This window comes from Triticum aestivum, chromosome 5D, assembly GCF_018294505.1.
Source record: "Triticum aestivum cultivar Chinese Spring chromosome 5D, IWGSC CS RefSeq v2.1, whole genome shotgun sequence".
NCBI lineage: Eukaryota > Viridiplantae > Streptophyta > Magnoliopsida > Poales > Poaceae > Triticum > Triticum aestivum.
The window spans coordinates 302,607,204-302,618,710 of record NC_057808.1 but is presented as its reverse complement, the minus strand read 5'-3'; the positions used below and the strand labels follow the sequence as shown (position 1 = coordinate 302,618,710).

Sequence of the window (11,507 nt, the reverse complement as noted above, 5' to 3'; positions counted from 1 at the left end):
AGTATCACCGCAAAGGTCTTACAGCTCGCAAACGGAGCAAAGCACAAGGCATAAAAACTGAAAAGTACAAGCGGACAAAGACAACCGGTACGGTAATAATGAGGACAATCTCTCTAGACTCCTATCCTGTTATGCGACCGCCATCCGAACCGGTTGAATATAGCCCGAGCCACCATCTCCCATTGGTTGCACCCAGTAACCAAAGGCTCCCTGGAGTCCATAGGAGTGAGTAAGGACCACGTACGGATCCAAGCTGCAGCTCTGAAGATAACCTGCAAAAAAGTTAAGTTGTGTTGACTCCAATTTATCCTACCCCCTTCGATCCAAATTGATTGACGCTCACTTAGTACAACTTCGATCAGAGGGGGTACCGCAAATCCCCGATTTTGTATAATCCCAACCCCAACTCCACTAATCTTTCTATCTTCTTCCACGTGGGAGCTGCAATGTGGACCATGCATGTCAGGTTTGTCCTAGAAATTGTGGTTGCTTGGGAAATTTTCCAAAAGTTGTGGCTTTGTGTGACAGTGTGAGGTTGGCCTTTTTTTGTGACTACAGTTGAATGAGAAAGAGGATCATGGGCTCAGAGACTATGCCACACGCTGTAAGAATCACTGCAATGGGCACCAACTGGACTAAGAATTGTTCTTACAAATATAAATGAATGATCTATGTCATTGCCCATCAGATGAAAATAATGCATCAGGTACATTATGCTTGCAACAAGAAGCATCCAGATCATATAAGCAATTGGACAAGGCCAGAGAAGAAGTCAAAAGAATGGTAATATACACTTTGCACTAAACTGACTTGTTACAATCATTGTACATAATTATTTAATATGCTTTTATTTAATCTTTTGTACGCTCCACGACTATCATCACTGTCATCTCCTCGAATCGATATTTCGATATTTCTGTGATTGCATCTTCAAGAGCCATGCAAATCAGGCTGAAATCTTTTGAAGTTTACAACGCACGCACATAAACAGATATGAACTCCATTTGGAATCTTCCCAACAAATCAAAACTTCCCTGTAGAAGGAGTTCAAAATAAACACATCGGGCATAATGTCAGATACAAACTGAAGTTGTAGACATTCTATATAATTGAGACAACGCAATTTCCCGCCTCTTACTAAGTGCTGTAATCTCTGATGACTTACTAGTTACAGTTCAAATCAATGTCCCCATGTTTCCTGCCTCTTGGTAGCAAATATGATGTTCTTGATACTGCAACAACTTTGCAAACTGAAAATAGTCATAAAATCTAACGTGTTAGCATTCCAAATAGAAGTCAGTAATAACAGTCATGACGTTGGACAGAGACTACCTGAGATGCTTTGAGATCAAGCTCATCCCATTCAAAAGATGGATTTGTACCTTCGACAATCCCGGCACCGGCATAAACTAAAGTGCTATATCCCTGGACAAGACAGCTAGGTGACTTATGCTTCTAAATTAGGATAGTTAAGAAGGATAAGGTTTACACAAATATTGATGACATGTGTTTTATTTACTTTTCCAAGTAGTGCTGATCTAATCCCAACAGCAAACTCACTTTCAGCTCCACCAAACCAACCAACAGGTCCAGCATACATTCCACGGTCGAAGATTTCTGCAACAACATCAAAAAATAGCATTCAGAGATCAGCATTAATAGGTTGCATATGTTATTTTACAGATAATAATTTTAGCCAGAATACAAGTACACACCATAATCTCGTATGAATTGGCGCGCTTCTTCAGTGGGCAAACCACAAACAGCTGGGCTTGGATGAAGAGCATTTAGGATGTCAAACTGCAATACCAGCACAAAGTATCAGTGGTCTATTGTATGAACACTAGTCGATGTCTCCAATAATCCAAGGCAAAAGAAAATTCAAATGATCCCTACATATCCAAGTGCCAGAGAATGTTCGGATCATAGATTACCTCGTCGTCCTCATTTCTTAATCTTGCAGCTAATTGAGCTGACAAATGTTGTACTCTTGGAAGTTTCCGAAGGGCCTTGCTGGGATTGACAACAACCTCATCACAGATCATCTGCACTCAGATTAGATCCACTGGTTCAGCAAAAATTACAGTCACCATATTTTGTTTTCTGAAAAGCATTACTGCTGAGTGCCAAGAGCAAAGCAAACTAGTCCAGGATCATATCTGAAATTGGACTGTGAAACTTAACTTGCCTCAAGCTTCTTCTTTATGCTGTCCCGTACAATAGTAAATTCAGTGTCCTCTTTGATGCTGCAAGAATTATTTACATTACTGACCAGTCTGGTCTTCGTACAAGGTGCCGATATCACCGTAAAATTTCGGAAATATGTCAATCTTATGATTACAAACACAAAGAGGGGAAACAAACCTTAGAAGCAATTCCTGGCCAATTTGAAAATCATCAGCCCTTGTTTTCCCTCTTGCTCGCGTACCGGCTAAAGCCTCGCTGGAAATGTTCAAGTATTTCCGGTGAAATAGTTGCTCTGGCTATTCAGAATGTTTGGATAAAATTAGCAATAGTTAGAACAGAGTTATTTAACAGTGCTAGAGCAAATATACAGATAAACAATGCACAAGGCATAAGTAAGACCTGTTTCTAAACAGGATCTGACTATACATGATATGAAGGAAGGTCGGGTATATCAGGAAGAAAGGAAAGTGCATCGCAGAAGACATACACTATTTCCAACAAATGCAGGAGCATCAGGTGGCTGTATGCAGAACTGGTAGGCATTCTGGCCCTCAACCTGTATACACAAGAGTCGCAGGATGATCTTCTCGTAAACAATGAGGGGAGGGGACAACAATACAACATACCTTCAGACAAGCTAACAGCTCCAGAGGGTCGATGCAAGTATCAGTGATGTACCTGCTGCACCTTGCTAGCACAACCTGCAGAAAAGATTCCATTGGCAAGTTCAAAATATGTGGTGAACAAGAATGGAAAACAAGTAGTATGTTCTTTAACAAACTGGAAAATTCTAGCATTGACAGAAATATCAGATTTGAAATACATTGGTCGAACTAAACCTCTCTGTACTCGCAAAAAGACAGGTAAAAAATTTGCTCGCCTAGTTTTTGTTTTGGCAGACAGTGACGTAATGAATGGTTTACCTTGACTAATTCCGTTTGGCTCCCTTTGATCATCCGAAGAGCTTGAGTAACAGCAAGATCCCAAGACGCCTTGGTGGGGACATGATTGAGATTTACGATGGCGGTTTGTAGCGTGGACCTGTTCACCTTAACTGAACACGGTGATATCTGCATACAAGTTCAGATTAGTGGCTGCTAACTTGCTATCTTCCACATGACAATACAGAAATAACATGTCATGCCTCGTGCAATGTTGATTGGAGCTCGTCCACTGCGCTCTGATATGTCCAAGAAAGCGAGTCATCCCACGCAATCGTCGTCGCTAGAACCGAGCCCTCCTCGAGCTCACTGAACTCAACCTGCAATGCAGTACATTTTTACATTACACACACTTGAAAGAAGCAGCCAGTACACATGCACATTGCATTGATCATGCAGAATGAAATTCGTCACCAGTCGCGGATAGTCTTACTTGTGGAACAACGAAGTAGAATGCGCCATAGTCTTCCCATTCGACCGAGGCGTCGCTCGACGCGTCGAAGCGGATGGCGCCGTAGGCGCGGATCATCGGGCAATCCCTTGAAAGAAATCTTCACGGACAAAGAAGAGGAGGAACACCATTCTAAGATAAGCTTTCACATAGTTCATTCAATTCAAAAAAGAATGGCTCATTGAGTAGGTAGTGAGTTTTTGGGTACCTCTTGATGGCTCGCCAGTCGTGGAGAGAGAAGGGGTCCGTGCCGCGGAAGAAGACCGCCGACCCCACGCCGGCGACGCTCACCGGCTGCTCCCACTGCTCCTTGTGGCTACCGTTGCCGTTGCTGCTGCTGCCCACGGCGAGCGCCGGCGTATCCGGCAGCGGTGCCCGGGCGGAGAAGAAGCAGCGGGGCAGGGAGCTCTGCCTCTGCGCTTGCAGCCACTCGATGGCGTCCCCTCGCTGCCGAATCGGCACCTGCGTGCGCGCGCGTCCCCATTACGAATACGATCAAACGCAGTTCCACACCACACGCGCCATTGACGAGGGATATGTGCTTTTGCTACCTCGATGCGGATGATGCCGGAGGAGGACGCCGGCGGGTCGGCGTTGAGCGCGGCGACGGCGGCCCTGAGCTGCCCCACGGCCTCCTGCGGCGCCGACGCGGCCGGCAGGGCCCTCGTCTCGCACATGGTCACCGCGCCGAAGTCGCTGGCGCCGGCTGCGCAACCGTTCATAGACAGGGAGCACGACGGCCTGACCCACCTGCTCCCATCGCGAGCGAGGAGACGACGTACGAGCCCCTTGGACGCCGGACGGGAGAAAAGGAGGCGGCCGGAGTAGAGCGACGAAGACGGTGACATTGCTGACGCTGCGGCCGCGAAGATATGATCTCGAGCGAGACACTATCTAGTACCCCACGCACGTAGACGCCGATGCATGTTTCGTCGCGAGGGAAACCAGAGGAGATAAGAGACGATTCTCATGGGGATAAGTGGCACAAACGTAAATCTCCTCTTCCGCCCACGTGGCCAGCCGATCAGCCTCACGTTTGCACGACACTTTCCGACGTGGCCAACCAGTCGGCCGTTCATCGCAGTTCAAGATGTGTATATTATGGCCCAAACAAGGACTCAATTCAGGCATTAATATCTTCTGCCTAGCAAAGTAGACTACCACAGGAAGTTCAAAATTTGGGGTGGGAAATGGAAGAGATGAATGAATGCTGAATCAAGTTCAGAATTTTCAGAGCTTGAATTATTACTGAGAAGTGTGGCTCAACGGACAGGCACTACACCGAGCAAAGACAAAATTCCTCAGGAATGAAACACGGCAGTTCTTCAAATCTAACAGACTGCAACAACGCGCCCAAGGCGTGTGAAGTATTGTCAACCCGCCCCGATTTCATCCGAAACCGAGGAACACCCCTGAGAGCTTAGAGAAGAGGGGCTTGACTTCGCCATTAAGGCTTGAGAGCAATCGCGATTCCGACCTTCGAGCTCTTCTCGATGGCCTTGGTGTCCACCTCCGCCGAGATGGTGCACAGCGACTTTGGCCTGAACTCGTGCTGGATCAGCGCGCTGGCCTTGCCAGAGTTGTTGATGCGGGCCTTCACAAGGGTGAGCGGGTCCAGGGTATGCTGGGTGCCGAAGGTGAGGCTGTTCTCGTTGCTCGAGAAGCTGTGGGTCAGCTCTGCCCCGACAGCTGTGCCGGATTTCTCCACAATGTGGTAATAGGATGCGGTCAGGCTGTCTCCCTTGTTGTTCCTGCAAGAATATTTCAATTAAAATCGTTAGCGGGAACTAGCCAACAGTGCACCGAGAGTTGATGTTAGTTCCTCGTTAACTGCATCAGCCCGTATACATTTTGATTCTTCTGAGGATGCTAAAGGAAGTCCATGTTTTAACTACCAAACATACGATAAAAATCAGAACAAGAGCTCGTTTAATTGGTTTGGACTAAAGAATCTAACAGGTCACAACCTGTATTCTTCGAGGGACGCTGATCAATATTAGCTAGTTGAGAAAGGATATGTCTGATTTGAAGAAAAAAACGAATAAAAGGACACAGCAACTGCTTGCTAGACCAGTTTTATTTGTGGTTGCAATGATACAAGAGTTTGTTAGCAACATGTTGCAACTACCAAGCAAATGATAGATGATAAAGAATGGCCTAATATAACACAAAAAAGACCTTGAAAAGTTATATTTTAGCTATTTGTATACTGTCTCAACTGAATAATAACTTGTTAAGTGAGATACAACAAATAGTGATTAACATCTAATCCCTCCGTAAAGACATATAAGAGCATTTAGATCACGTACCTATGAAGATGTCACAAGGATCAAATATGCTAAGATTGGCAAAGTAATAGTACTTGTAAATCCTAATTTACAAAGATAGATCTTGAAAACTCACAGGTTCAGGGATGCAATAAGATCCTGGTTAGTGTAGCTAAGTGCAGCATTGTATTTGGTGAAATTCTTGGTGGCTGTATCAAGCGACACGTCAGCACCAACAGCTAGAGCACTAGTTCCGAACGCGCCGGAGAGGTTGACTACAGGATTGGCAGTCAAGCCAATGCTTGCATTAATACCAGCATAATCATGCAAGTACTGGAGCTCAACCTGCAAACAAAGAACGAATCAAACATAAGCAACAACCAATAAAGAAACCATTACATTGAGGGTTAGGGTACCACCTTTCCAGATTTCTGATCAGGAACAGCAAAGCTCAAGATGGTCTTCAGCCCTGGTGCTGCAAGATCGTCAGCAGTAATTGTAGTAATGACCTGCCCAAGAGAACTAGACAGTCAGTACTAAAAGCTGGAAACACAACAGAATAATTATAATGTTTGATGAGAGAGAGAGACATACATTCGATGCTGAGTTGGCCTTCACATCTACAGTGATGTTTTTGTTCTTGATCTGTGATTGGATCTCACCGAGTATAAGATCAGCCTTCTTTGTACTGGTAGCAGTAATTGCCTGCATAGAGAAATTCAAAGAAAAGGTTGACAATAGAACTTATATCATAGGTACCACACCGTTACCATAGAAATGTCAAAACAACAGCAGTTGTCACAAGAAAAAAGTAATATCAAGAGAACGCTAGGATATGTACAGTACTGCATCGGTGACACTATCATATTTCACTGTGATGGCACTTTACACAAAGATTATGTTCTAAGAATGGGGTGGCATCCACTAAAATGCTAATTTGAAGAAACATATCATTTGTTGAAGAGATTGATGACAGCATAAATCCAGTTGCATCAGACTGAAGATTTATATCTTATTTTATTTTCGATGGAAAACAAATCAGAACCCACACCTCCCCCAGCCACACCAAAATAAGGAAACGCCCAGAATAAAGTAGAATAGCTTTTGGAACATTGGATAAGCCCATGTCTTTTGGTCTAACAAATGACTGTATTCCATGATTAACAATGACAGAAAAGCCCCAGCTACAGCCCCAGAAAACGTGGTACAACAATCCTTAAATATTGTTGTGATTGTAACTACTCGCAAGATAGCTACCTCAATAAGACAGTAATGCAGCTATTGTTCTCCAGGCTCCAGCCCTATGTTGATGACTTCGTAGGGTCTGCCGATGTGCCCTAGTTATTGCACATCTAAATGACTCAATTAAACATAAAAAGGAAAAGAAAATACCCACACAAATCTCCGTATAAAATCAATGACTTAGGACTTGGACGTGCAATACTTAGGGCACATACAGATGTGCTGTAGCAAAACCATACATATTAAGCGTGCATTCTATAATAAATTATTGGGATACAACTCCCCGATGAATTCAGGACCATGACAAGGCTAGCACATTGAGTTCCATCCCATTCTCCGAAGTCCTAGACAGCAGGAATAAATTCTTCTACCAGCCAAACAAATGCAAACCACAACAAATCAGCAAAGCCATAAGCAGCAATATACCTATCGCAATACTTCGCGCTACCCAGAGACAGAGGTCGTCAAACCACTGCCCAGCGATCATTCACTCGGATCACACGGAACGACAATAAACCGCGCGAACAGATCAGGAAACCCAATAATCTCCTAGAGCCCGGATCAGACCGCGTCTCTTTCTCGCACGACGCGACCTGGCAAAACGTAGCAGGAAGAGACAAGGTGTCGAGGAGCACTTACGGCGCCATTGGCGGTGTAGGTGGTAAGGGTGAATTTGTGGTCGGTCTGGTAGTCCCTGTACAGCAGATCTGCAGCGAGCGAGCGAGCAACATCAATCAGCACATCTCACAGGGAGGAATCTAGCTCGGAGGGGAAAAAATCCCACGAACGCGGGTCGAGCGGAAGGGGTCGTAGGATCGGGAACGCACCCTTGGCCTTCTTGCCGATCCCGGAGTAGAGGCCTGGGCCGCCCATCTCCGCCGGTGAGCTGGGATGCGCCTGCGCCGCTGGAGCTGCGTGGGTTTGTGGAGGGTGGGGGGAGGCGGCGGATAGGTGGTGGAGGGGAGGGAAGGAGCGGGGGAGGAGGGGGAATAAAGGCGGAGAAATTCTACGCCGCACGCGGCGATGGCGAGAGCGGCTGCGGCTGCGCGTGGGCCCTCATAAAACCCTAGCTTAATGTTTTGTTTTTGTCGCCCATTTTCGGGTTTCCACACGACTCCTGCGATATTATTTTGTCATTCTAGTTAGAAGACTCTTTCATGCTATGCTCATGCAAACATGTTTTGGCAAAATCATGTTTAGAAAAACCAACATATATGCAGGTCTTTTGCAACAATAGAAAAACATATATACAGGTTGGTGCACGCATATACACACCCAAAAAAAATACAATCGGTGTATTTGGTCGTTGCGATGTTTTTCGTTTTGTACTTGTTCCGTCCGCAGTGCTAGATAAGAAAACGTCAGCTAATTTCGGACCGGGGCAGCACATGTTAATTTGGCTTATTGTGGTTTTGCATATAGTTTAATTAATGTGCAATTTGAGATAAGAAAACGCACAAGTGGACATGTGATGTCCTGCTAAGGCTGCTATATGTGTTGCTTGTGTTGTGTCCTTAGTATTTTTGTTGGTTTTTCAAAGTTGCATACATTATGTGTAGTCCTTTGGAATACAGAGAGAATCAAAAGGGTTTATTCTTTTCCAATCATGTGGCCTAAATAACATGTCTTTCTTTTTTGCGGATGTAAATAACATGTCTTTTGTCGACTTTTTTCCCCTGGTTCATCAAGAGGTACTTGATCGGGTCAACATGTATAATTCACATGACATCCCCAAAAGTGCTACTTTTTGATTGATCTTGTCTATTTGGGTACTACTTTAGATTTCTTCTAACAGATGTTGGATTGATTAAGGGCATTTTCAAGGCGGACCCGCAACCATACGAATCGTGTTGTCCGGACAGCGGAAAATCATCCAATGCCGACCTGTATCGGTAGGCGGAGCGGTCTGGACACTATTTCTCCCATAAACCGAAGACAAGCGTGGGGGAGGGGGGTTGCGGGAGTCCAGACCGATCTCACGCCCTCTTCTGACCACCCTGGCCCACCCAAACCCCTTCTCTCGCGCCCGCGCACCAGCTGCCTGCATTCATGCCGATGTAGAGCGGCTGCTCCGCACTGAAGAGCGGACGCGACCTCTCACGGGTGTCGGCATTGACGCAACTCGCCGGCCGAGAGTGTCGCCCTTGACGCGCCTTCGGTGTCCACGCCTATTCAATGCCGGAGACGTGTGACTAGATAGGACAGGACGAATATCTACCACGCCCGTTCAATACCCCGTCCGTCCGCATGCCGCCATTAAGCAGGCTCGGGCCAAGAAACCCACTTCAGTGTTCCGCATAGACGTCTGGCCTCACTGGAATCCGCTAAGGGCAGCCACACCCGACTATCTCCACAACACAACACATCTGCTCCACATCCTCCTCCTTTCCTCCACATCCTCCATGACCACCAGCGGGAAAGCACTATGGAGTAGTTTGTCGTCGGAGATGAAGTACGCGGTGTCCGCCCTTGCCGCCGCCTGCCATAGCCGCCATGCCAGGGGGAAGGAGGTCAGCTTGCCGGCCAGCTCGCCCGAGATCTCCGACGACGAGGATGACACCACGATGGAGACGGGCTCCAACGACTCCGCCTTGGCTCCCGCGCCTCATGTGCACGCTGGCTTCACCATGGAGCAGGCGCATGCGCACTACAATGCCGCCATGGCAGAGGTGCAACATGCGTCGGCGTCTCTGTCGGTGTTCCAGTAGGCGCGGGAGGAACAACGATACAACCTATTCCTCCTAGAGCATCACCGGCTAGCGGAGGGCCAGATCTATGGCAAGCGCGCAAGCGAGGAGGCCATGGTCGTGGCAAACCCCAACTTCGTGGCGGAGCAACGTGCCATCTACGATGTCGTCCGCGCTCAAGCTATCGCTAGCTAGGAAGTGGCCACCGTGGAGGTGCAGCTGCAGGCGATCGCAGAGAGAGAACAACGCCAGTTGCGCCTCCTACATGCTGCCGATGAACCATCAGTCGGCCCGGTGGGAGGAAGACATCGCTGTCACCACCATTTCCATCGTGGACCTCACGTCCACCGGCGACGAACAGGTCGCGAACTCCTCGAAGGATGAGTAGGCCATAGGAGGCGGTGGTGCCTTGTGTCCCATGTGGGCCGGTCCGTCTCCCACGTTCTACTCTTCCTCGCCGGAGACCGCATCTTCACTTCATCGGTCCTATCACCGGTGCTTATGGAGACGGTAGATGAAGGACGACACGTCGCTGCAGTCGGATAGGTTTTGGGGCGAGTATTTTATTTTGTTCAAATTGTAATGAAATCCGCCATGTTTGTATGAAATCTATCATGTTTGTAGGAAATCCGGTCGTGTTTGCATGAATTTCATCCGGTTTCCTGAAAAAAAATGTATGCAGGTAGCATTGGATGGCGTCCTCCCGCATCTGTGTCCGCGGACTGGTCCCCCTGTCCACGGACGGATGTGGGAGGAAATTGTGTGTTGCCGTTGGAGATGCACTAAGCGGGTAGAATACTTACCGTCTCTACTTTTTGTTGAAGTATACATCCGGAAGTTGCAAAAAAATTCAAGAGATGAATTTTCAATGATTTGTTTGTTTACGTATCTGATACGTCTCCAATGTATCTACGTTTTCTAACGCTTTTCCTCTTGTTCTGGACTCTAATTTACATGATTTGAATGAAACTAACCCCGGACTGACGTTGTTTTTAGCAGAACTACCATGGTGTTGTTTTTTGTGCATAAATAAAAGTTCTTGGAATGGAACGAAACTTTGCGAGGATTTTTTATGCAATATATGAGAATTTAGAGCCAAGAACCACCGGAGGGGGGCACCTGGGTGGGCACAACCCACCAGGGCGTGCCCCCTCCAGGCGCGCCTAGGTGGGTTGTCCCCACCTGGTGGCCCCGCAGACGCTGAAACCTACGCTATAGAATCACATTTTTTCAGAAAAAATCAGGGAGAAAGAATTATCGCGTTCCACGAGACGGAGCCACCGTCACCTCCCGTTCTTCATCGGGAGGCCAGATCTGGAGTCCGTTTGGGGCTCCTGAGAGGGGGATCTTCGGTCTTCGTCATCACCAACCCTTCTCCATCGCCAATTCCATGATGCTCCCCACCGGGAGTGAGTAATTCCTTCGTACGCTCGCTGGTCGATGAAGAGTTGGATGAGATTCATCATGTAATCTAGTTAGTTTTGTTAGGGCATGATCCCTAGTATCCACTATGTTCTGAGATTGATGTTGCTATGACTTTGCCATGCTTAATGCTTGTCACTTTGGGCCCGGGTGCCATGATTTTAGATCTGAACCGTTTATGTTATCACCATTATATCCATGTTCTATATCCGATCTTGCAAGTTATAGTCACCTACTACATGTTATGATCCGGCAACCCCGGAGTGACAATAGTCGGAACCACTCCCGGTGATGAACGTAGTTTGAGGAG

General features: G+C 46.9%; 2 protein-coding genes across 3 annotated transcripts; both read right to left on the bottom strand.

The window, feature by feature from the left end:
- Positions 1–657: 657 nt before the first annotated feature.
- On the bottom strand, positions 658–4,525 carry LOC123121341 (isochorismate synthase 2, chloroplastic). Of its 2 annotated transcripts, none has more exons than XR_006459672.1 (15): positions 4,131–4,525; positions 3,788–4,041; positions 3,562–3,679; positions 3,332–3,448; positions 3,111–3,257; positions 2,814–2,888; positions 2,675–2,743; positions 2,365–2,483; positions 2,189–2,246; positions 1,935–2,045; positions 1,716–1,800; positions 1,520–1,617; positions 1,333–1,438; positions 1,166–1,250; positions 658–1,034 (listed from the first exon to the last, which is right to left on the bottom strand). XR_006459672.1 is itself a non-coding variant. In XM_044541289.1 (15 exons), the coding sequence occupies exons 1-14, from the start codon at positions 4,425–4,427 to the stop codon at positions 1,176–1,178; spliced, it is 1,716 nt and encodes a 571-aa protein (XP_044397224.1). In that variant the 5' UTR covers positions 4,428–4,525; the 3' UTR covers positions 658–1,034; positions 1,166–1,175. The 2 variants fall into 2 exon arrangements, 1 of the variants encoding a protein (XP_044397224.1); XM_044541289.1 differs by having other exon boundaries at positions 1,333–1,425.
- A 258-nt stretch (positions 4,526–4,783) lies between these two features.
- On the bottom strand, positions 4,784–8,146 carry LOC123121342 (mitochondrial outer membrane porin-like). Its single transcript, XM_044541290.1, has 6 exons — positions 7,916–8,146; positions 7,728–7,795; positions 6,441–6,551; positions 6,266–6,355; positions 5,983–6,191; positions 4,784–5,330 (listed from the first exon to the last, which is right to left on the bottom strand). The coding sequence occupies exons 1-6, from the start codon at positions 7,959–7,961 to the stop codon at positions 5,027–5,029; spliced, it is 828 nt and encodes a 275-aa protein (XP_044397225.1). The 5' UTR covers positions 7,962–8,146; the 3' UTR covers positions 4,784–5,026.
- Positions 8,147–11,507: the final 3,361 nt, after the last annotated feature.

Coding starts and splice junctions, on each gene's coding strand:
- LOC123121342 (XM_044541290.1), bottom strand. CDS start 7,961: ATGGGCGGCCCAGGCCTCTACTCCGGGATCGGCAAGAAGGCCAAGG. Junction 6,192..6,265: donor CTGATCAGAAATCTGGAAAG/GTGGTACCCTAA, acceptor CTTTGTTTGCAG/GTTGAGCTCCAGTACTTGCA. Junction 5,331..5,982: donor CTTATTGCATCCCTGAACCT/GTGAGTTTTCAA, acceptor ATATTCTTGCAG/GAACAACAAGGGAGACAGCC.
- LOC123121341 (XM_044541289.1), bottom strand. CDS start 4,427: ATGTCACCGTCTTCGTCGCTCTACTCCGGCCGCCTCCTTTTCTCCCGT. Junction 3,680..3,787: donor GACTGGCGAGCCATCAAGAG/GTACCCAAAAAC, acceptor TTGTCCGTGAAG/ATTTCTTTCAAGGGATTGCC. Junction 1,426..1,519: donor GATCAGCACTACTTGGAAAA/GTAAATAAAACA, acceptor TGTCTTGTCCAG/GGATATAGCACTTTAGTTTA.